Here is a 23,890-nt window from a genome sequence, read left to right on the forward strand (position 1 = left end):
GGTTTGAAGATGAAAAGAGGGAAAAACTAGGCATTCTACTATCAACAACATGCCTGGTCACCTAGGGCTACCAAGCCAATCGACCAAGGCTGTTGTGTACGGACAACAAATCCTAAAATCGATAGAAAACTCATCATTTGGGTTCCAAACCACTCTGAAATTAACTAGAAAATTCAGAAATCATGGTAGGACATTATTAATTATAGTTTAAGCATTAATCATGGTCAAATGAATGAAAACCTAACAAGTCCTATATTAGGTTTCATCCGAAATCAAACCATAGATTCACAAATAGACTAAAGTGAGGGTAAAGAGAATAGTAGAATAAGGTCTGAAAACATCATGGAATATGATATAACATGATTTGAAGATCAGACTAATCAAAGAGAATAAAAATCATATAGATTTATACTAGGTCTTTACCGAATCATACCGTGAAGTTCACAGAAGAGCTAGAGTGAATGGGGATTCACTATAAAACTAAGAGAATAGAAGATTAGGTACTTACAATAAGTATAAACCTTGAAGAAAGTCTACACAGTAGGTAGAAACAATAGAATAAGAATAACTAGAAATAATGTAGTAAATGCTAACCTTGTAAAAGAATAATCGTTGGGCAAAAAACTTCATGGATGCTCCCAAACCTTCCTTCACCTTAGAGAGGGTTCTCTAGAATGTCTCTGATGGCTTTAGAACATAATGACACATTTTTTAATGAAAAACAATTAAATAGGGCTTCAAAAAACTAATTTCCCAAAAGTACCAATTTTGCCCCTAGACAAGCTTGGTCGCCTGGGGTGACCAATGCAGGCTACCAACCTAAAACTTTTGGTCAAAAAGTGTATTTTTGTGCTCCGAAAGCCGTAACTTCATCTTGGGTCATTTTCCAACTTAGAAGGATCTTATCTGGTTTTCTGAGACTTTCCACATGTGTCATTACTGTACTCTTGATCCATCTACCAAGTCCGTCAACATTCGAGTTAGTCATTCTTCCATAATCTAACAAAGCTTCCAACTTAGCATCATCTCCATCTACTTTCATTGGTTCAAAGTCAAATCCAATGGTTTCATTTGATGGCCCAGAGTTGCCTTCTTCAAGCACTCCGGGTTTTCGGACCTACAATATGGATTTTCGAGTTAGGGTTATGAGACATTTCACAAATGTAGTGGCAAAAACATTGTCCATGCAACATGTGACAACAACGAGCCTTCAAACCTGATAGTGGGAACAATTGTTTGCAAAGCAGGGAGTTTGATGTCTTACCAATGACAATTGCAATGTTTGATGGTGCAAAGATTTGAAGTTTTTAATAAGAAGTATGGAATTAACCGTGGTTATAGTGCTAGAGAAGGTGTGGAATTAATCATGGAAATTTTTGTAGCTAAAAGCTAGGTATCAAATCAAATGGAGGGTGCATGATAGAATTGAAGTCACCCATCCTAATCCAGGGGTCAGATATACTACAACAAATAGTGGCAATATCCTTCCATAGAGCTTTTCTATCAACTCCAAGATTAGCTCCAAAAATCATGGAAATTCCAACAATTTGTTCCGTACCTTTGAAAGTGACTTGGACATGCATTAACTGAGAGGTATATATTGACTAGGATTGTAACTTCTAGAAGAGAGCTGTCCATAGTACCAAGATTCTACCAAGTCAAAAATCCTTCAATCCTCAATTAAAAATAGAAGGTTGTGGCACCAAAATCTGGTATGTGTACGCAACATCCAATGAATGGTTTGGATCCGTCTGACATATCCAAATTCCTCATACATGTAGCCAGAAATCCCTTCTTGACTTTCACATGATTCATCCTCTTATATTCTCCCTTACAATATACCCTCCTTGAATTTCACATGATTCATCATCTTCTATTCTCCCTTACAATATACTTCTTTTCTTTTTTTTTTTTTTTTCTCTTTTTAATTAGTATCTATTGTTAATTTCAAGAAACATGGATGTCCAGTACCGAAAAATGATGGACCAAATCATTTTTTATCTTAAAAGATAAGAACATTTCTCCTTTTTTCTAATTTTATCCGTATAAAAAAAAATCAAGAATGTAACAAAGATAGTAAATAACATGTAGCACATTAATGAGTAAAAAATGTGACCGTTCAATTGGGATCATCCCTGGGGTACTACAGGTTGAAGGCACATTGGCTTGCAATCCTTCCACTATCAAGAAGGGGAGGTTCTCGAGGTTCTCGCTGCTCTGTGAAACCAGCCTGACGCACTACCCTCCACTTTAGGAACCATGAAGTTTAGGCTTTCGCCAAAACCACATAGCTCAACTCCCAACTTGGACCGGGCAAACCAATTTTAGCACCTGCTAAGTTGACCTAACAAGGGTTGAGCTAACATTCAATCACTAATGCTCCACTTGGTTACAAGTTGATGCTATAGAGCTCGGCAATTGATGATTGTAAAGCATAGATCCATAAAGTGGCAAATATTTTGAAAGTTTTTCAATGTGGGACTAAAGAGCAAAGCATGGGAATTAGAAATTACTTTTTAAATGTTAAACTAAAGAGAAAAGCATGGAAGATGATTATTTTATTTTTAAAATTACTTTTTAAATCATGACTCTTGGACATGAACATTTCATTCTTTTTTATTTTTATGAATTCACTGGCCAAAAGAGGGGAAAAGAGGGGAGGGAGAGAGAAAAGGGAAGTCAGCCAAAACAATAAATACAAGCTCAACAAAACGCACTAAGCTTCTTTTGCAAGCATCTCGGAGAGAGTATACTTTCAACAAGGAAGATAAAAAAAAATAGGGTAAAATAATCTTAGTTTTCCTCAATCTTATTTTTCTTCTTTTTTCTAGACATATGAAATCATCAAGGAAATCTCCACAACTTAAAAATGCCACTTAGTAATATGATTTCTTCTCTTACAACCATTGCGGTCCAAGACGTACGGAAGGGTAGAGGTTTCAACACAGAAGCCCTTAAGGACATCCCTTATCGCACAATGGGGAGAGGTCCATATTACTTAATGACAAGTTGCCCACAATTAGAGGAGATAGGGGGATGAGAAATGACGGCGTTAGCTAGGCTCTTAAGAAAAAATGGTGATCCCCAGTTCGAAAGGTCGTAAAAAATAGATAAAGGGAAATAGAGAATGGCTGAGGGAGGGTCCAGAGGTCCGCAGAGCAATATAGGCTTCGGTTGGAGGAGTCTGAAAGGGCTCACAAAAATGGGGCAAAGGGAGTGAGGTTTTGGACCTAGTGGAGAGGGAATCATGCCTATGACAATTGGGGTTTGGGCTTAGGTTGAGATGAAGTCTAGGATTGGGTTAGAGGCTTGGAGTGGGCTTGGGTGAGAGGGAAGGAGAGGGATTAAGAGAGGGTGGGAAGTTAGAAATGGAGCCTAGGAAAGTGGTTGTGAGGTTTTAGGGAGTGGGCTCAAGCAGGGGTGAAGGAGGGGGCCTCATTAGGGAGAGAGGGCTAGATAATTCATGAGTTAGAGAAGGGGATGGGTTGGTGGTGAGGACCAATTAAGGAGATTGGGTGGTGAAGTAAGTGATTTGGATGGATTAAGGTGGGATCTAGATGAAGTAATGAGGTAGGGGGTAGAGGAGGTTAGTAAATTGTTTATGCAGAAGAGGTAAGCAAGCTGGGGAGGGGTGTAGGTAATAGGACAGGAACCCAAGATGAAGGCAATGAAGGATTACAAGAGCTAGTCGTACGAGTTATTTTAGGCAAGAGGGTTTCCATATTAGGGCTTGGATGAGGAGCAAGGGATAGCTTTCATCAAAGAGGGGTTTTCCACAGTAGGTAAGGCTAGAGCAAATGATAGGCATTGGCGACAGAACGCTATTGATTCTACGGAGGGGGGCTTTGGAATTCTAGGTAGGCATCGAGACAGCGGTTGGCATTGATGTGGTGGCTAGGGGCAGACCTATAGAGGGGCTGGGGGCCATGCCCCCCCCCCCCCCCCCGATTTTAAAAAAATAATATTAATTCTCTTATTTTCCTTAATTTTCTCAGTTTTTTTCTTTTCCCACATGTGAAATGTCACTATTTCCCCCCCCCCCCCCCCCCCCCCAAATATTGAGAACAATTTTTAAAGGTAAAATAATGGATATTAATGTCATTCCTAGGTTAAAAACTAACTCCTCAATCCCGATTTATTCTCTCCTCTCTTCTCTCTCATCTTTTCTTCCTATTTATTCTCTCCTCTCTTCTCTCTAATCTTTTCTCCCTAATTATTCTCTTCTCTTTCTAAAAATGTGGGTTAAGGAAATTTTTGAAAAAAAAAACTTATTAGGTATTCAAAATTTCATTCCTAATTAGAAACTATCTCCTCAATCCCTTTTTTTTTTTTTTTTTTTCTCTCCTATCTCCTCTCTCTTCTCTCCTTCCTTTCTTCCTATCTATTCTCTTCCCTTTCTATAAGCGTGGGTTAAGAAAATTTGGAAAAATATATACTCTACAATTAGGTACTTCTTTTATTTATCGTTTCTCTTTTTCTCCTTTTTTTTTTTTGTTATTCTTTTTATTTGATTTTATATTCTATGTTTTTTTTATTTCTTCTACAAGTTTTTTTATTTGATTTTGTATTGTGATTTGTGAATAAGATGTCTATAGTTAGTAAGGCAAGTAACTACCATTGGTTTGCATCTATTACCTAAAAAAAAAAAAAATTGGTTTACATCTCCTATCAAAGAAAATTTTGGCTTGCATCTAACTTTTTAGGGTTGAAGTCATGTGCATATATATATATTTTTTGTATTGTTGCTTTAATAGCCTATATATGCGATATATATATCATATATCAATATATTTATATATATATATATAAATATAGTGGGCCAATATATATGTAGATATTCCTTAGTATAATTGTTTAGAGGTGAGCCTATATTGGGTCCTAAAAAGGTATCATTAGCAATAATTTAGTCTTTTTTCTTAAATATACGTGGATCCCACAAAATATATGTAGACCTATTCCTTAATATAATAATTTAGAGGTGAGACCTTCAATGGGTCTTATAAGGGCTCGCAAGCAAAATAGCATTAGAATGTTTAATGGTGCAAGCGTCGATTTGAAGCTTTTATAAGAGGTATGGAATTAATCAAAGAGGGTGGGGGATTAATCATGGCAACATCTGTAGTTAAAAAGTAAGTATCATGTCAAATGGTGGGGCAGCCTCTTTCTACATGCCATGGATTAAGAAGAAACATCCCTTCGTCCATCTTAATATAAATAATAAAGGTGTATACTAATTTTGAGTATAAAAAGGTGAATGTTTGATTGGGATCATCTCTTGGGGCAGTATAGGTTGAAGGTACATTGATTTGTTATCCTTCCACTGTCAAGAGCAAGAGGTTTTCGCTGCTCTGTGAAGCCAGCCTGACGCAGTGCCCTCCACTTTAGGAACCATGAAGCCTAGGCATTCGTCCAAGTTACAAAGTTCAACTCCCAACTTGGACCGGGCAAACCAATTGTTGCACCTACCAACCCAACCCAACAAGAATTGAACCAGCATTCAATCACCTTGATGCCCCACTTGGTTACAAGCTCATGCTACCGAGCTCGGCAATTGATAAGTGTAAAGCTTAGATTTGTAAAGAGGCAAACATTTTGGGAGTTCTTCGATATGGGACTAAAAACCAAAGCGTGTGAATTAGGAATCAGCTTCTAAGTGAATAATTAAAATTTACTTTTTCTTAATGGTGACTCGGGACATGAATATTTTATTCTTTATTCCAATGGATTTAAGTTATTTCTATTCTGGTTACGAAAAAAGAAGAAGTTTGGTATCTGAGGTTCATCCGGGCCAGCTTGCGCGCACCTCGATTACATCCTCAGGGGGGAGCTTTCATCGTCCGCAAAGGTCGAACCCATGAAATATGGATCTTACCACTCTACCAACCCTACATTGACCAAAAAAAAATTTATTTCTAATCAATAGCCACTTTTTCTATTCACAATTGTCCTAGATTTTTTTATGCTTTTTCATTGGACTTCTCAAAAGTTTTTTGATCTTCTTTCTCTATCTTTCTATTCTTTTGAATAATTTATTCTTTTCTCTATTGGATATGGTAATTATTTTCCCAATTTATCATTGTTCAAAGGTGTTTTTTCCTTTATTACCTTTCCATGAACTCATGAGAATTTTCTTTTCTTTTTTTCATTAGGGATATACTTTGTGTTATAGGTTATAATTGTCTTTTCCTCATACCTCTTCATCACACATTTAGGAATAATTCATTATGAGCTTTTTCAGTTCACTTTAATAATGCTTAGACAGGAATAGAGCTATCCTAGGGCCAAGGGGGCCATGGCTCGCCTCTTGCCTGATTTTTTAAATTTGCCTAGAGAGACCCTTTTGTTCCTCTTCCCATATGTGAAATATCGGTATTTGCTTTTAACTCCTAATTTTTGAAACTTTCTTAGAAAGACCCTTTTGGCCTTCTTTTCATGTTTGAAGTACCAAAACTTGCCCCCCCCCCCCCCCCCCGGCGCTCTTTCCCTTGAGAGACCTCTTTGGCCCACTTTCCATGTGTAAAATATCAACACTTGACTTTCTTTCCATGTGGTTTCATTATTTAGCCCTCCAATGTTAAATCTTGGCTCTGCCTCTGTGTTCAAAGGTAGAATTTCCTTCTAAATTTGTGGTGGAAAGGTGCAAGGGAAGGACAATCCTTTACCTTCATAGGTAGAAGATCCCTACTTGTCTATCCTCAATCTTACCCACATCAAGATCATGGTGCAACGTGTGGTCTACTTTATCAATGCTCAGAGGTGGACTTTCTCCTAAATGTATAGTGAAAGAGTGTAAGAGAAGCACAGTCCTCTACCCCTCAGAATAGAGAATTTAAGCTTGGGACAAATGTGGTCCTCCATGGGTTGTCGGACCAATCTTTGGTATGTGCAGCCGACATCCCATAAAGTATTTGGGTCGGTCCCTCCCGGCTGCTATCAAAGCTCCTCACACATTGTGATCTTCGAAATTGGGAACCCCTCCTTCCCAATTTCATGTAATTCCATCCCCTCTTCCTTCTACTCCTCCCACTGACTGATTCAAGATTTTGGGATCAAATGAATAGGTTAAGAAACACATGAGTGGCAATTCATTATATAACATCAGACCAAGAAGAGGTCAGGGTAGGTTTGAAACTGATTGAGTTGCTAGATTATGAAAAGTTTGATTGGAACTATTAATTCAATAAATTGGTAATGTACTACACTTTCAAAAGTTTCTGAAAGCAAACTCTCCCTGAATTACATTGGATAAGGAGCTTCAGGATTTCTCATTCCTTCTTCAAAAAATTCTGAAAGCAAACTCTCCTTGTTGGCACAATTCTCCTAGAACTTTCTCAATTTCAGAAAGAGTGAGCTCACAACTTTGATCAGAATTGAAAGGAAACCATCTAGTCCGAACTGTCAAAAGATCTTCTTGGAGACTCACACTTCAGGTATGTATGAAACTCCATCTCTCCCCTGAGTCTTCTCTCCTCTTTTCTTCTTTCCAATTGTTGGGTAATTGTATTACAAATTCTAAAAATACAATAATGGAATTGCAATACAATTATGAAGATCCTTAGCTAATCCGGAGAACTTGATGATACAATCAAACAAACCACCAACGAACAAGGTTGAGTCACACCTTGAGTGTTGTCTTTAAAGTAATTTATGCACCTTACTACCAATGGTTCTTCGCACCACCACCTCCAAGATAAAACAACCTCCAACTAGAAGATGATGTAATTTTTCTAATCCCTTCAAGGACCCAAAAGCTACAACACAACACTAAGACAAATTCAAAGGTAAAAAGGAACTTCGAAATGATAAGCAACAAATAATGCATTTATGAGGAGTGTATCTATTGCACACCACATGCAAGGAAGGGGTTAGGTTTATATAGGCCCAAACCACACCTTACACCTATTGAGATTCTCAAGGTAATGAATTGGGCCATTGAATCACAATGACTCACATTCTCACAAAGGGGAGAATCAATGGACTTGTCTCTTCTCCACTAATGGGAATAAACAACATTGACCTAACCTCCCCAGTGAATGGAGAATTAATTCTCATATTCACCTATTTTTTCATGAACCTGAAGGATCAAACAGGGGCAACAACAAGATATGACAATGCGGTCAACAGCAAGCATGTTTGGATCCTCCATGATACAACTGGGATTATTTGGTGGAGAACAGAGGAAGATGGTTACTAGAAGTTATTTCTTGTACATAGATTATTCCTTTCTTCTCTATAGAGGATTTGGGAAGTGTGAAGCAAGAACAAATCTTGGTATTACTTGTGGGTCATGCTTCAATGCTGCACAATTAATGCGCATTGATTGTGTTGCACAATTAATCAAGATCTCGACCCTACACTGTGGGTGTTGCATATTAATTACGCAACACCCAAGTAAAATCAATTACTTGTACTATTACATTACCCTAAATCTGAAGTCTATCTTTAAAGCTAACAAATAAGTTTTCATAATGTGGTCCAATCCTTGAAAAAAAAAATGAAGCCATTGGATTAGTAAATTATATTTACACCTTGCATAATATTACTTTCACACTCCTCAAAATTTGTTATATTACAAACGTCCACATGTGCCTAATCTTGTTACTTTGAAATGCAAAAAGATATATTTAAGAGTTTTTTACATGAGCCCCCTCCATTTCAATTGAAAACTCGGCGCACCCCCCTCAAAATTGAAACCTTACAAAGTCCCCCTCCACATTTAACACCATCAAGTTTTCTTTTGTTTCAATTTTTTTTTTCAATTTTAGTCCTTGATAAATTTGTTTGAAATTCTAAATGACATTTGTAAAATTTTTTTTACATGAGCCCCCTTCATTTTCATTGAAAATATGGCACACCCCTCCAAAATCAAAATCTTACAAGGCACCTTCACACTTCACACCGTTAGTGAAAGTACATAGTTAACTGATTAAAGTCAAATTAATTTGTTAATATGACCACATTGGCCATATAGTGATAAAATGATCATGCAAGAGCTTTTTTTAATTTGAAAAAAATTTCGGTCATATAATCTAGAGTAATATGGTGACATCAAAAATATTGTATAGGATTTTAAAATGATTATAAAATTTATTATTTATGATTTTATATAAATTTATTAAGTATGGGTAAAAAATTAAAATTATATTTACGGTTAAAAGAAAACAGACAGTGTGAAGTGTGGAGGGGGACTTCGTAAGATTTTGATTTTGGGGAAGAGTTGAGTGTTTTCAATCGAAACGAATGAGGCTCATATAAAAACTTTTAGGATTTTAAATAAATGGGATAATTACTATTGCCCCTTTGTACTTTAGTTTTATTACTAATCAAACCTCTTTCTTTATGAAATTACTGTTGCCCCCATCACTTCTAACGGTGTTAAGTGGTTGTTAACATCAAATATGTAATGTCTATTTTGCTCTTCATTAAAATAAGTAAAGAGATAATTGTAGGATTATTTTTGGGTTTTTGAAAAAATATATAAATGCTACATCATCAGTAAACTAACTGAGCCTAACAGAAGGGGGCATTAGTAATTTTAGACAAAGTTAAAGGTTGGATTAGCAATTTTAAAAAGTAGAGGGGATAAAGTAGTAATAAAATCAGAGTACAAGGGGGCAACAGTAATTATCCCTAAATAAATTTATTCAAATGAGGTTAAATTTGTAAAATTAAAGTTAAAACTAACGGAAACCTAATAGTGTCAAATGTGGAATGGGGCTTTGGAAGATTTCAATTTTGAGGGGGGTACATTAAGTTTCCAATGGAAATGGAGGAGGTTCATGTAAAAAATTATGTATTTAACTTTGCAAAATCTTTTGACATTATATTTCAAAATTAAGTCATGGTTGCTTTTCACCCTTGCTTTTCTGTTTTTCTTTTTCCTTGAAAGTCAAGATCAGCTTGAGGCTAAACAAGGATAGTTTGGGAATTTGAAAAATTAATAGATATTGTCATAAACTCATCACTTAGGCTTTTTTTGGTATCAATTCTCATTGTCTATTATGAGCTTTTCTTCATTGTTTTAAATGGTTTGGCATCCATTATCATTTTTATTTTTATTTAAAACAATAGAAAAACCTTCAAAATCCACGATGGATTTTTTGTCCATTATGGATTATGGGTGACAATTCATTCTCCCCATTTATGCGCAGGTTTACTTGAAATTTTTAAAATTAAGATGGGGTATAATAGTAAATACACATTATTTTATAAAATCCACTCTCAAACTCTAACGTCAAACCCTAACGTGCTTATGAACTGCGCTGCTCAACTGCAATTTTTCTTTTCTCACTTCTCGCTCACGGTAACTCTGCAACATTCGTCAAGGAATCATACTCTCCAAGGTTTGTTTTCATTTCTTTTCTGTTTTCTTTCCATCTCCGTTCAGCATTTCAGCTTTCTGTGTATTTCTTCTTTTAGTTGCTGGGGTTGCTTCTCAACGATCCCAAAGTTTTAATGGCTGCTGCTCTCAATATGTACTGGTGGTAAGCTGCTGCAGCCAGTGCTCCCTCGAATGGTCCAACCCAGAAGATCCACTACACAGCATTTAATCCTCAAGCTGCTTACCAGGGACGGGTGAGTCGCATGCGTTTCTCTATTCTGGTTACTTCTTCTTCCTATTGCATCTTCCGTTAATCTGATGTGTTCTTTAACAACCCACTTGCTTCTCGTGTTTCAGATTTAATTATTTAATTATTTTAACAACCCACTTGTCGATTTCCTCTTTAAGAAGCACATTGCCTTTGAAGTCCTTTGGATGAAATGTCTTCTTGTCATTTTTTCCCCTAATTAGTGCTTTCTGCAAAGAACATGATTACACTGTTTTGGAACACTTGATTCATGTAAGTTTCCTTGATTAATTAAGTGAACTTTGTTATTTTTTCATGGCTTATTTTTTATATTTTCTGATTCCTCAGGTTAGTTACGAAGTTGCAAATATTACAACTGATGCAATTCCTGAATTCACAGATGAAGTCAACCAATTTTTCATAAATCTTTTCCAGTATCCAACCGAGTGAGTTATGAAGCATCATCATTTTAGTAGTTGTCAGAGGATTCTTTTATTTACTTGATTCTCATATGTTGGACCTTTTCCAAGCCCTCTTCTCTGAAACAAAAATAATTGTTTCATGATGCTGCAATTATGTTTGGCCCTTTAGTGGAAAGGGTATTTTACACTTGGTCTCATGTTTGGATAATTGTGTGGAATGGTGTTCTCACTGATACTATGAAATGGATGATCGTAACTTTTATCTACCAGTACATGCTGGCCAATTGAGGTAGAAAGCCTATAGCCAGAAACTTCCAATTATGAAAACAGATAATAGAGGCGTAGATGTTAATGTAGGTAAGAGTTTACAGATGTAGAACATGATTTCGCTTTGACATTAGGAGTGATGTACTTTTGCAAAGTTGAACTGAACTGGATGTGGGTCAAAAGCATTTTGTGTGTGTTCATCAACTTAGGGCATGCCTCAAGAGCATATGCTCTGAGGCATATGTTTGAAGTGCAAGTGCACCTAGCTCATGTCCTCTGGATGTTGGGAGGATGATGTAATGTGTGTGAATCATAACGTGCATGATTGATAGTGCTCCCTTTGTCCATGGTTTTAGTTCTTGATTGCCAGTACTCCCTTTGTCCTTTGGTTTCTCTAGGATTAGTAGCAACTGATTATGCTGAAATAGAAACAGGGACCTAGTACAGCTTATAAGTAGGATTTTACTTCTCTTCTAGTCTTTAGGTGATATTGATCTCTTTCTTAGGGCTTTTCCACAAGGCAGTTCTTTAGATTAGCTCAACAGTGTTCAACTGTTCTCTACATTAGCTGCTGTGTTTTTTACATGATGTAATGTTTATATCCTACCTTGTAAATCCCTTTAAATCATAATTACTCCTATACAGCTGATAACTGCTGTGTCTGCAGCCAAAAAAAATTTTTCATTCTTTTTTTAAAGAATGTTAGCTTGTGATGGATATCCTAGTGGCCTTGGATGGATATCATAGTGTCGTGTAGCCTTGGATCAAAATAAGCTTTAAATGGGAATGATGAGGAGTCACATGAGCATTGGATATCTGCTTCACTTTTCTTTGGACTGGTTGGGAAGGGACAATACATGATAATCGGATACTATGAGAAGCTATCCACACTCCTCGTCTGAACTTCCCACATCCACCATCGGGTAACATTTCATATTTTTTATGATATAGTTGTAGATATTGTTTGAATTGTTAACATTTTATTAATTGATTTTTTTATTCTGGATATACAAATGCACCTGGTTATATGGCTCTTTTGAAGAATGTATGCTATCATCTACAAAACTTTAAGCGTCATCAACTTGGACGATAAGATGAGCTATTTAATTTTACACATTCTTCATTGAAAATTGATATAGAGATGTCATTTGGGGTGTTGAAGAAATGATTTCCTATTTTAAAGACAATGCCACCATTGCGAAATGATCATGGAAGCTCTTATTTTCCTTGCAAGTATTTGATGTAGTTTTAATTTTAGTAGACATTACATTGATATTGTAGTGAGTGTGTTTCTTGCAAGACTCATTTTATATGAATGTTGTTAAGCTAATATTTTGTTTGATGTGTTTTTTGATAATTAATTAATTGTTAATATATAGATTAATGGGTTTTTTTTTTGTATTAATTTTCATTATCATTTTTTAACAAATTTTCATTTTGACATACCAAACTTATTTTTCATTTCATAATTTATTTTCGACAAATGTCACCAAACCATTTTCCATTCTTGACCAATAATCAATTCTTGTACTTATTTTTTTTAAATAGCCATAATAGAGAATGAGAATTGATACCAAAAAGAGCCTTAAAGCCATTATTTTGACAGCAATGGTGCATTTGATATATAATTTGAAACATAAGAGGTGCAAGGGGTGTAGACGTAATATAATTAATTTTATAAGGCATAAACATAATAGTTTACAAACTTAAAGATTACATATGTAATTTTAGGAAAAAGAGTGCCTTTCTTCTATTTCTTTTTTCTGCTTCCTCTCTTTTCTTTTTTTTTTTTTTTTTTTTTTTTTTTTTTTTTTTTTTTTTTTTTTGACGAAAAAAGGCCAAACCACTAGACACCCACAAGGGGTTGGAAGTTGCACTTCGACATTGTAGCAATCTCTCAAATGTTTATTCTTTTTAAAAGTCTTCAAATCATTGAATCAAAATCAACTATCCCCTTGAAAAGGAGAGGGATTGATCCTAACCGATCATGGACTGTAAGTCCCACTCCCACCTCCATATAGGTTCCTCAACCTTGGATTTAAAATAAGTCCTTTCCTATCTTTATATCAAGTAAGGGGTAAAGCTGTCTTTTCACAGAGGATGAAAGATAAGCATGGAAAAACAATTTGCCAAATTTCGGCTGGTTCAGCCATTGGCGATTTTTTTGGGACCAAAAGACGATATATTCAAAAGTTGTCGGAAAAATGCAAAAGTCACTGGAAAGTGGTCGATATTCCGGCTAACTGGCGAAATAAAGGCTAAAATCCACTTTTGTGTCATGGAATCTGAGATCTAGTCGCCAATATCTTTGCCAGAATCACCAAATCCGTTGCTGCCTATCCTCTTCTTCTCTGTCACTGTCTTCTATTTCTCTGGCGGTGGTGGAAACCTTTTCTCCTCCTCCTCCTCCTTCTTCCTTGGTCGTGGGTTATTAGAAATCCGATTCCAATTCCAGCAAAACCCAAGGAAAGCCCAAAATAATAATTTTTTCCTCTTTCTTCTTCTCTCATAGTGGTGGATTATCACTGATGTCAAAAGACTTTAGACTTCACCTATAAAGTTGACACAAAATCAGCGAATTTTATCTGTTTGCCTGGTTCCCTAGGGTGCGACGTGAAATTTGCCTAAATATCACACCTTGAAGACAAGGTAGCTTTTGGATTCCAAGGAAACTAAGATCTCTATGGAATGGTTATTGAAACCCAGCTCTGCTTTCCTCAATCCTTACATAAACTGAGGAGTTTATGAAGGCACATAATGAGTTGGTTTCCTCATAGAGGTTACCCCTAACTCTCTATCTTGTAGAAGTTTCTCTCCCTCTCTCTCTCTCTCTCTCTCCACCAAGTCACGGAGCTTTTCCAAGGCCGGCCCACCCCCATTCAATTTTTCGAAATTTTCCTAGAGTTATCTTTTTGCCCTCTTTTCATGTATGAAATACCACTACTTTGTCCCCAAATTTAAAAAGAAAGAAAAAAATAACAGTAAAGACAACGATAGAGAAGTCATCGTTAATAAAATTAGCTTCCACGGTATTGAATAAATTTATAAAAACCACTGCATAAAATTCACCACTACAAGGATCAAAGAATAGAAAGGAGAATTTTTTTAATCATTATGCAAGCCTCCCATATTAAATCTTGGCTCCATCCCTCTCTCCACCATACATTTCTCATAACCCATTCAATGGAGAAGTTATACATTAATTAATTCACTGTTTGCAAGCCACAATAGACAAGAAAAGAAATATATTTTCCTAAATTCTTAGCCCTCCCTCTCTGATTTTTGTTTCCATTTTTCCTCATAGAATCTAACCACCTCTCAAAAAACGCCTTGTTTAAATTAAAAATAAAAAATCTAACAACCTCTCAAATCCTTTGACCAAAAATTTAGGTCCGTTTTCTTTTATTATATTCAATTTATCAATTAGACTCACTAACACCGGGTATGTTTTTTTTGAGAAATTTTTTGAACTTTTATTTCCCATCCTCTCATTTAGGTCTCATGAGTCAGAACTCCTTTACTATTTTAACCTTCAAATGGACAACCTCTAAACCCAACTTAAGATCTTTACAACTCGTAAAATAAATGAACAAGAACGAGTGTCACAGAACAAGAAAATAAAGAATCACGAATGCTATTCGATTAAAATGTCAAAATATACACACCATGGATTCATCTATATTATTGTGTTTACACATGTGGAAACTAGCAGGAATTTTCAACATCTATTGTAATATAAGTATATAACCACTTTCTATGTGCAACATTCCGGGATAGAATGACAGAGAGGTTGGCACAAGAAGAAAAGCAACCCGATGTCTTCAAACCATAAATCCATTGGCAGAGACTAAAGGCAAGAACGGAGTGTCAACGGAGTGTCAGTTGCTTGCACAATGCCATATTTTATTGGGGACGCAGCTCAGGTGATGACACCAGTGGCAGTACTCATGTGCGTTAACCCCAAGAAACAGCATTACCAACCCAACTATGAAACTGCAAATTTTAACAACAAAAACAATGAAAATTAACCTTGTAATCTAATGAAAAACATATTAATGAATAACTGAAGACCACTAAACTACTTGGCATATACATGTACAGACAACGAAGATTTACTTGAACGATAGAACTTACCCAACATTCAGCAGAACCAGGGAGACCACCCACAGTATGTTTTGGCATGCCATGTGTTTAGAATTTGCAGCCATACTAACCGGAAGATTCCGGCGCTCCACCAATCCAAACTGAGGTTGGAGAAGCACAACAAAGCCAAGGAGGAAGCCCGTCAGGAGTCCCCCAATGGGTGCAAAATTATCAACACGAATAAAAATTCCAAAACCTATGTAACAGGCAATGGAGATCACAACTGCCAAGAATCGAACAGTTGCCTGCACAAGCAGAAAAAAAAAAAATGTGGGATTGTAATGGTAGGTTAAAACCACAGCTACAAGGTAGTCCATATTTACCATTCTTCAGTATTAACTTCTACCCAACTAATGAAGACGAAGACACTAGCCTTTCTTCAACATCACAAACTTTAAAAGCTCTGTGTAAAACCAAATACGCAATTTACAGGGTAAAAGGTTCAGCATTAGGTGGCTATATACCCCATTACCAGATAGCCTCTTGGCTTTGGCCATGAGAAAGACAGGCCAATACAGACTTTAGAATCTGTTCCACTTTCAGCCATCTAACCCACCATGTATTGGATCTTAACCTTGCTACACCAGCTCTTGAAGAACCAAAGTTTAAATTGTAGAAATGTGAAAAATGATCTCTTCTGCTTGCCACATGGGAGGAGCCCATGGGCAGATAATTTTTTCCCTTCCCCTTATGTGTGTGCCCCGGGAGAGAGGGGGGGGGAGATGTTGGTCAAAAATGGGCAGAAATTTGCACATGAAGGTAGGTGGCATTGCTAACAAACGGAACCCTTTAAGGCAGCCATTTCCTGTGCAATAAGAGAGACTCCTAGATTGTCCATATGTCTACCATATGTCTACCATAGGTATATTCAATATGGGACCCAATTTAGGTTGACATCAATAAAACAATAAATGAAACATGCTTGAAAATTTCTCACCTTTTTGGAGTACATAGTCCAGTTTATAATAATTTCTGAAAACATGGCTCCGACAAGTCCAGCCACTGGACTGGAAGAACCAACAGCGCTGATACTTTTTATGAAAAGGGCAGAGAGAACACTCCCTCCAAATCCAGACACAAGGTAGATAACCCCAATTCGAACTGCAAATTCATGCCAAAGGTAAGTGCTAAAGCTTAGTCAGAGACTCAGCGGATACAAGGACTAATGAAAAGATACAGACAAAAGACCTAGATAGAGAACTGACTACATTCACAGTGACATTGCTTAAAGATGAGGCTAAGGAATTCAAAGTTGGCTGATGTCAGAGGACTTTAGGAAAAAAATAGCCAACCAAACCTAGACCAACTTTACAAGAGGTTCCATATTAACAGCAGAAAACAGCAGCAACAATGACCCCCAGTAAAACCTTTCAATTATCTGTTTCACTCAAACTCAAACAATGCCAACACTAGAAGTAGTGAAAAGGAAGATAATCAACAAAAAGGCAAACCAGGCTCAAGTTGACCTAGGGATCACTTCCATCTACACCAATTCAAAGGGGCAAAGCAATAGGAATAGCAGACCTACCAAAACCAAACTTCTGTTCAAGCCCGATCCCAATGAGGAGAAGATTAAACATATTTGATAAAAGATGAGTAGCACCCGCATGCAACCAGAGGCAAGAGACGAGTCTCCATCCTTGAAGTCCATGGACCACTTTGTCCCACTCAAGAGCACCCAACTTCTCCAACCTGAAAAAATAGGAAAAACCAAAAGATCAGTGCATCTTTTTACCTAGACGTGAAAAAGACATACAGGCTGAAGCCACTTTAGCAGAGGTGCAAAAAGAAACTGTCAAGTCCAAATATCCTAAAAATAAGTAGAAGTGTAGAAATAAGATAAGATCAGATCCAACAGCGGACATTAGTAGACTTCGCTTCACATCTGAAAAACATTGTGAGCACCCCAGAGAACCAGAGTGGGGAAAAAAAGAAAAAAAAACAAGGAAGAGAAATTCTCCGAATTAAACTCACCCTTATGGCTTTCAACAGGAAATTAAATCTCCAAATACCCACAACCTAAACAGTTGCCTTCGGAAAGACAGAACCTCCCCCAGATCATAAGAAGGGCAAAGAACCATATCATCAGAATGCCTTGTGCGCTTCATAACAAGAAGATCCAAGAAACATAGAAAATTTTGGTCTTAGCCAAGAATTATCCCCAACAGTCAAAACTAACCCATCTCTACGAACGCCACAAAGAGTACTGTAAACCAATTGAAGAGCCCAATTAAACTTCCCAGAGCAAAATAGATTGAAACACAAACTAATTATGTTTGCCCTTCCACAGAGAAAGAGATTCAAAGAAAATGTTAAAAGAGGTCGAAAGAACAATTACGTTGAGGAAGATGGTCCAAACAGAGGATTCTCCTGAACAGGCTGGAAGGAGAATCTACCAAAAGCCTTCAAATAGCAGTGTTTTTTAGAAGCATTCTCGTTCTTGGGGCAATTGTTGATATACATAGTGAATATGAACATAGCAACATTGGCCACCACAAGCGCAGGAACCAACCAACAAATCCATCGCTTCTCTGAAGTATCTTGGTGATTAGAAGACGAGGAGTCTGCTTGAGGGTTAGCATTGTCTGTGTTCTCAAGATCTCCTGCCATAGGTTGTCCTCCATGGTTCATCTCAAATTCTGAAATCCCTTCAGATCTTTACTTTCTTCCTACGAAGATATCTCAGGAAAACTATAGTAACAAACAAAAACGAAACAATAGAGTAGAAGAAATAAGCAAGTTTGCCTTAGCCGGAACAGAGGAGTAAAACGAGGAACGGGTGAAGTGACTCGGAAGGGAGAGCCTGTGAAGCTGAACTTGAAGCCCTTCATCACTAAAATACAGCTCTGAAGCGACTCGGCGACTGAGTTTCCTTCCAGTTTCCCGGGCCCAATCGTCGGTCACAGCAATATCGCGTTGCCGTGTTCGCTTGTTGCCGGTTGTCCGGTTTGATGTCGCGCGGCCACCGGCAGTCCGTCCCTGGAATTAACAGGTAAAATCGCAGGAGATATAAACGTAATTGTCTCTAAAATAAGGGGCATGTATGTAATTTAATTAAAAAACTTTTTTTAACTATTTCTTAAGCCGACAGAAATCTTCATAATAGTTGGATACGTGTTATTTTAATTCAATTTAAGCCAAATCGAAATTTATTTTTTCAATTAATGTTTAGGGCATGGAGTCAAGATTTAAAATAAAAAAAGTCCAAGTAACAGAACATAATAAATTTTTTATTTATTACCTTTTTAGTTGGGGTCTCAATAATGACATGAAGATTGTCTTAAAATAGCAATTTATACATTGGTTGTGGATGGCATCATCGTAGCAAATTTCTCTAATTATTAAGTATAGGGATTGGGCAAGCTATGTGTGGAAAATAGGTTTATAAGACTTTGGTTACTTGAGACCTTTAAAGTCAAGAAAGTATCTTGTATTTAAACATGTAATATGTATTTTAAAATAACCTTGGATAGAATTATTCTTCACACTCTAGTGATTCACCTTAGAAAGTTGTGAAGTTTAATCGTATCCACTCAATTGTTCGTGATGCATTAGTTAAGTGGATTCCCAAAAACAATCAAGAGAGGTTCTCTAAGAAATAGAAATACAGAAACTTATACATGAAAATTGATAAAATAGTATTTTCTTGCATAAGAAGTTTGTGATTTAGTTTTTTATGCAACTAGCACCGGAAAACAATTGTTAACCGCCAGTATCACAAGAAAAAAGAAAGCAGCTGATTTAGTCGCATCAGCATATTATGGGTTCCGTGTCATTATCTTAATAAGAAGGGAATATTGGCACCCCCTGGGTTATTCTTTAAAATTAATATTATCGTTGAGTTATTCAATTTATCAATTAGACTCACTATATGAACAAAATATATCAGCGACACCCCTACCCTCTAGGAAATCAAAGTTAATTGTTGATGTAAGAAAGTTAAGTTTTTAAAAAGACAAGAATACCCTTGAAGGAAAAATTCTCTCGACTCATCTTCGTCTTCCTCTACACCTCTATTCACACAAATACTTTTTGGGTTTTCCATTCCTTTGCCATCTTCTTCCCTTGAAATATGGGCGTAATATTGAGAATGAATAAATAAAAATTAGTCGAGATTAAAAGTGTTAGTAATTGAGGTCAGATTGATAAATTGAATAACTCAGGCTGTGACAATAATATTAAGGGATAACTTGTCGGGTGGAGCTGAAAATTTTCCTAGCAAAAAATGGCTCAGTGGTATGTCAACAAACTGATCCATTATAGAGATGATACTTTATAAACCAAGAAGCTAGGATGTATCCCCCGCCATGGAACGAGAAGCATCCTCAAGAACATCTCACATTCATCTTATTCGAAAATTCTTGTATCTCCACATTCAATGCTTCGTACGTATAAGGAAATACGTTGACCTTGAGCATATCCCCCTAGAGCTTGGTTCTCGCCTAATTGTCAGGTGTTCAAGTGGAGACAAGTCACATCAGCCGCCCAGCTTTTTTAGTGTCGGTAAGGACATGCCAAGACAGTCCCTTAGGCCAAATGACGTGTTGATCTCAAAGAGAAGACAAATTTGTCCAAAAAAATCCAATGGTCGTCATGATCCAGGTTCAATTATAAATACCCCTATCCACGATATCGAATGGTAATTTTCATTTATTCTCACTCTACCCTCTAGGCTTCTTAGTTGGGGTAATTAAAAGCCTCTTCCCAGGGAGGTGTGGTGAAATCCTCTAAAATCCTAACTCGATAACCCATTGTTTTAGGTCCGCGAACCCGAAGCTCGAGTAGAAGGCAACTTTGGACCATTCGAGTTGAGCCCGAAAGTTCGAAAATCAAACCTATGGAGTTGGATGAATAAGAAGAAGACCTAACCACCCTAATGGAGTTCAAGAGAAGAGAGAAAGTTAGCCAAAAGGCACAACTGAGATTTTGGCATGTACGAAAATCAATGCCAGAGGACTCAAATCCCAAGGTAAATTATACCATTGATTGGGGAATGTTTAGAGTTTCCTACCCTCTGAAGTTGGTCGAAATCGACCTTCGTGTGAAGAAGATAGAGGGCCGGTTGATTGGGGCTAGTTGCATGGTTTGATCAACCGCCCACTACCTAAAATTAGGGTATTTTTAGAAATTCTCTCTTAGAACCCTATTTTATGGTCCTCTCACCTCATAAACGACTAGTTTTTGCAAGAGGGAGGCTAAGAACATGGGAGAGAAATTGAGCTTGAAGATTTTAAGGATTCTCGCTCTTTTGGCGGTCTCAAAGGGCGAAATATAAGGGGAATCGCGTGTTAAGGTAGGAAAACCTTTAAAACCCTCTTTGCAGCCTTTCTGTTGAAGCATTTATATTGTGAGATTGCATTGATGGTGGTGGTTGAAGTAGTTGGTTAGATTTGAATGCTTGCTTAAGTCCCCCTTTGTGTTTCTCAACTTCTTTGAGTGTTTATTGGTCCAATTTCACCCATATGAGACCGATTGAACCTCTCTAAGATGCTCGCGACGATTCTCTGAGAGCCAATTTAGGGCTAATTGGGGTGTTTGGAAAGTGTTTTTGGGTCAATACTAGTATCCTGTTGAAGTCCCCAAAAACCTCCAAATAGTGGATTCCGAGAAGAGTTTGAAATCGAGCATTCTTGGTCGCAGCCCTAGGGAGCAATCGATCGGCCCTGACAGGCTTATCATACCACCCCCAAGTTTGGGGGTGTGTTTTGCCTAGTTTGATATTCGGTCAATTCCTGAATGATACCTAACTTGATTTACTTGTCTTCTAGGGTTATTTTGGGTCATTTTCACTCTCAATTTGTGGATTTCTTGGACTTTGGAGTTTATTATTGTTGTTTACATGTGAGGGCAGACATTATCCTACATTGTGCATTTAATTTGATTTTATAGCTTATTATTTTATTGTGAAGGATGCATTTTCACAAGTCATGTAGTTAACTTGATTTTGTTTCCATAAATTTAGATGCCAAATAATCTATTATGAATTACATGAGACTTTGCGAGGATGGAAGCTAAATCGGTGTTTATGTTTATGCTACTATTCATTTATATTTAAGCTTATGTTGATATTTGTTTCATTCAAATGATGGATGTGTGTGTGATTGTGTTAGAAGTTGGTGGTAAAATACTACCTATATAGGTACTTATATCAACTCGGGGTTATGGGTCCACCCATTACCCCTGGTGCCTATGTGTCTATAGATTCACTAAGTGCTTGGTGGTTATGTGTCTAGACATGTTTGGCTAATAAACCCGATAGAGTGATACTACTCTTTTGGCAGGGGTATTATTTTTACAATATAAAAATGGAAACTAAAATCATGGGAATTGAGAAATTCACCTTCTTAACTTGATTCTTTTTTTTTAAAGAAAAAAAAATAAAATACTAATGGAATCTCAAATAAGGAATTTTAGCTTTTTATTTTATTACTTTATTTATCAAGAGAGTACTAGATTGATCGTATTTTTATTTTACCAAATAGAAAACATAAATTTTTTTCTTTCAAAAAGTATAGAGAAAAAAAATCGTCGAGGGAAGGATAGATGTAGGAAGATATATTTGTTTTTCTTCTTTTTTCTAAAGGTAATTAATTAGTGACTAAAATGTTAGAAATACTAATAGAATCTCAAATAAGGATTTTAGTTTCTTATTTTATTACTTTATTTATTAAGAGAGTACCAGATTAACTGTATTTTTATTTTACCAAAATAGAAAATACTAAATATTATTTTTTTTTCAAAAATTCAAATAGAGAAAGAAAAAGAAAACAAATCGTTGAGTTAAGAATAGGATTTAGGAAGATATTTTCATTTTATTTTTCTAAAGGTAATTAATTAGTAATTAAAATATCATTTTTTTTAAAAATTCAAATAGAGAAAAAAAGAAACAGAATCGTAGAGGGAAGGATAGGATTTAGGAAGATATTTTATTTTTATTTTTTTTTCTAAAGTTAATTAATTGGTAGCTAAAATGTCAAAAATACTAATGGAATTTCAAATAAGGACTTTTAGTTTCTGATTTTATTACTTTATTAAGAGAGTACAAGATTGACCGTATTTTTATTTTACGAAAATTGAAAATATTATTTTTTTCAAAAATTCAAGTTAAGGAAAAAGAAACAAAATCGTTGAGGGAAGGATAGGATTTAAGAAGATATTCTTATTTTTATTTTTTCCTAATGGTAATTATTAGTAACTAAAATGTCAAAAATATCTAATAAAAAATAATTAAAAAAATATATATACAATAGAAAACTATAGGTAATTCAAAAAAAGAGAAGGACAGAAAAAGAAATAGCAACGGAAGGGGGGTTCAAATTTAGGAGAAGATTTTATTTTTTTTATAATAATATTATGATTTATAAGGAAGATTGTTTGAGATTAAAAAAAAAATGTATATTTTACTCTCCTTTGAGTGATAAGAAATTTATGAAAATTATGCTTCCCAAAATATCTTAATGTATTAACTCACCTTAAAAAGTTCAACGCAACAATAATCCTTGAAAATCTCATTACCTTTGAATAAATGAAATTCCTTAAATTGTTATTCATTCCCACTTGAGTGCATATACTATAATTGCTTAGATAACATCATCTTTTGGCATATGGCAGACAATAAGAAAGTGGAGTGATGCCACTTGTGTATTACACTCCTCCTCCTATTATCTCCATCCAAAATTTGTAGTCAAAGTACGAAAATACGCATAATATATTAATAAAAATCACAACCAACTAAGGGGTTAATACACAATTAAATCTTTCTCTCCATTTTTTTCTTCTTTGGTTCTATGGCCAGACGGACGTCCGTCTAGTACTCTGTGCCTAGACAGGGTGGGGTTTACTAGTGGCCAAATGGACATTCGTCTGGTCCTTTATGCCATGACAGGCGTCCGTCTTAATAGACAGAATTTTCGTCTAGTCTGCCTTGACCAGGCGTGGTGGGGTTTACTGTGACCGGATGGACGCCCCTCTAGTACAAGACAGCGCTCCGTCTGGATGAAGGAAAATATTATTTTTTCTCAAAAAACGAATCCAAAACACCCACACATGACAGGATTCATGATCTCATCATCCCATATAAAAAACTTCATGAAAAATCCAAGAAACATAATAAAAAAGTTTTCACCAATTAATAATTCATGCAAATTATTGCAATCTTCCCATTTGGATCCCGATAGAAAATCAAATCAACAGAATCTAGTTCCATAATGATTTAGAGGTGTCAATTAAACCATATATCCTCCCATTGGACCCAATCCAAAATCAAATCAACATAATTGGAACTTTTCTTTCTATGAATCTCCTTTCTAAAAAAATCCCCGTTAAAACCATACAATATGATCTATAAAAATTTATGACTAAAACAAACAATCGGTTCTAGTTTTGTAGAAAAGGCTCTGATGCCAATCATTATAATATCTACGGTTTTCCCCAAATCCTTTAATCAATTAAAAACCATGCAAAAACTAGAATACGATATGATATTTAGGA

At 36.1% G+C, this 23,890-nt stretch overlaps 1 protein-coding gene, 1 long non-coding RNA gene and 2 other non-coding genes across 4 annotated transcripts; 1 reads left to right on the forward strand and 3 right to left on the reverse strand.

The window, feature by feature from the left end:
- Window positions 1-2,107: 2,107 nt before the first annotated feature.
- LOC149014268 (signal recognition particle RNA) lies at window positions 2,108-2,416 on the reverse strand. Its single transcript, XR_016173850.1, has one exon.
- Window positions 2,417-5,246: 2,830 nt separating this feature from the next.
- Window positions 5,247-5,549, reverse strand: LOC149014269 (signal recognition particle RNA). The gene has a single exon (XR_016173845.1).
- A 4,705-nt stretch (window positions 5,550-10,254) lies between these two features.
- LOC149014270 (uncharacterized) lies at window positions 10,255-12,832 on the forward strand. Its single transcript, XR_016173499.1, has 3 exons — window positions 10,255-10,343; window positions 10,420-10,575; window positions 10,917-12,832. It is a non-coding gene; the product is annotated as an uncharacterized LOC149014270 (long non-coding RNA).
- A 2,285-nt stretch (window positions 12,833-15,117) lies between these two features.
- Window positions 15,118-18,374, reverse strand: LOC149014271 (RHOMBOID-like protein 2). Its single transcript, XM_089157099.1, has 5 exons — window positions 17,739-18,374; window positions 16,929-17,092; window positions 16,338-16,501; window positions 15,392-15,645; window positions 15,118-15,250 (listed from the first exon to the last, which is right to left on the reverse strand). Exons 1-5 carry the CDS (start codon window positions 18,029-18,031, stop codon window positions 15,136-15,138), a joined length of 990 nt encoding a protein of 329 aa, XP_089013225.1. The 5' UTR covers window positions 18,032-18,374; the 3' UTR covers window positions 15,118-15,135.
- Between the last annotated feature and the right edge of the window lie 5,516 nt (window positions 18,375-23,890).

This window comes from Hakea prostrata, chromosome 5 (assembly GCF_041222555.1).
Source record: "Hakea prostrata isolate BN-2017 chromosome 5, UWA_Hpros_2, whole genome shotgun sequence".
NCBI classification, from domain to species: domain Eukaryota; kingdom Viridiplantae; phylum Streptophyta; class Magnoliopsida; order Proteales; family Proteaceae; genus Hakea; species Hakea prostrata.

Coding starts and splice junctions, on each gene's coding strand:
- LOC149014271 (XM_089157099.1), bottom strand. CDS start 18,031: ATGAACCATGGAGGACAACCTATGGCAGGAGATCTTGAGAACACAGAC. Junction 16,502..16,928: donor TGAACAGAAGTTTGGTTTTG/GTAGGTCTGCTA, acceptor ATGAATTTGCAG/TTCGAATTGGGGTTATCTAC. Junction 15,251..15,391: donor CTGGTTCTGCTGAATGTTGG/GTAAGTTCTATC, acceptor TAAAATTTGCAG/TTTCATAGTTGGGTTGGTAA.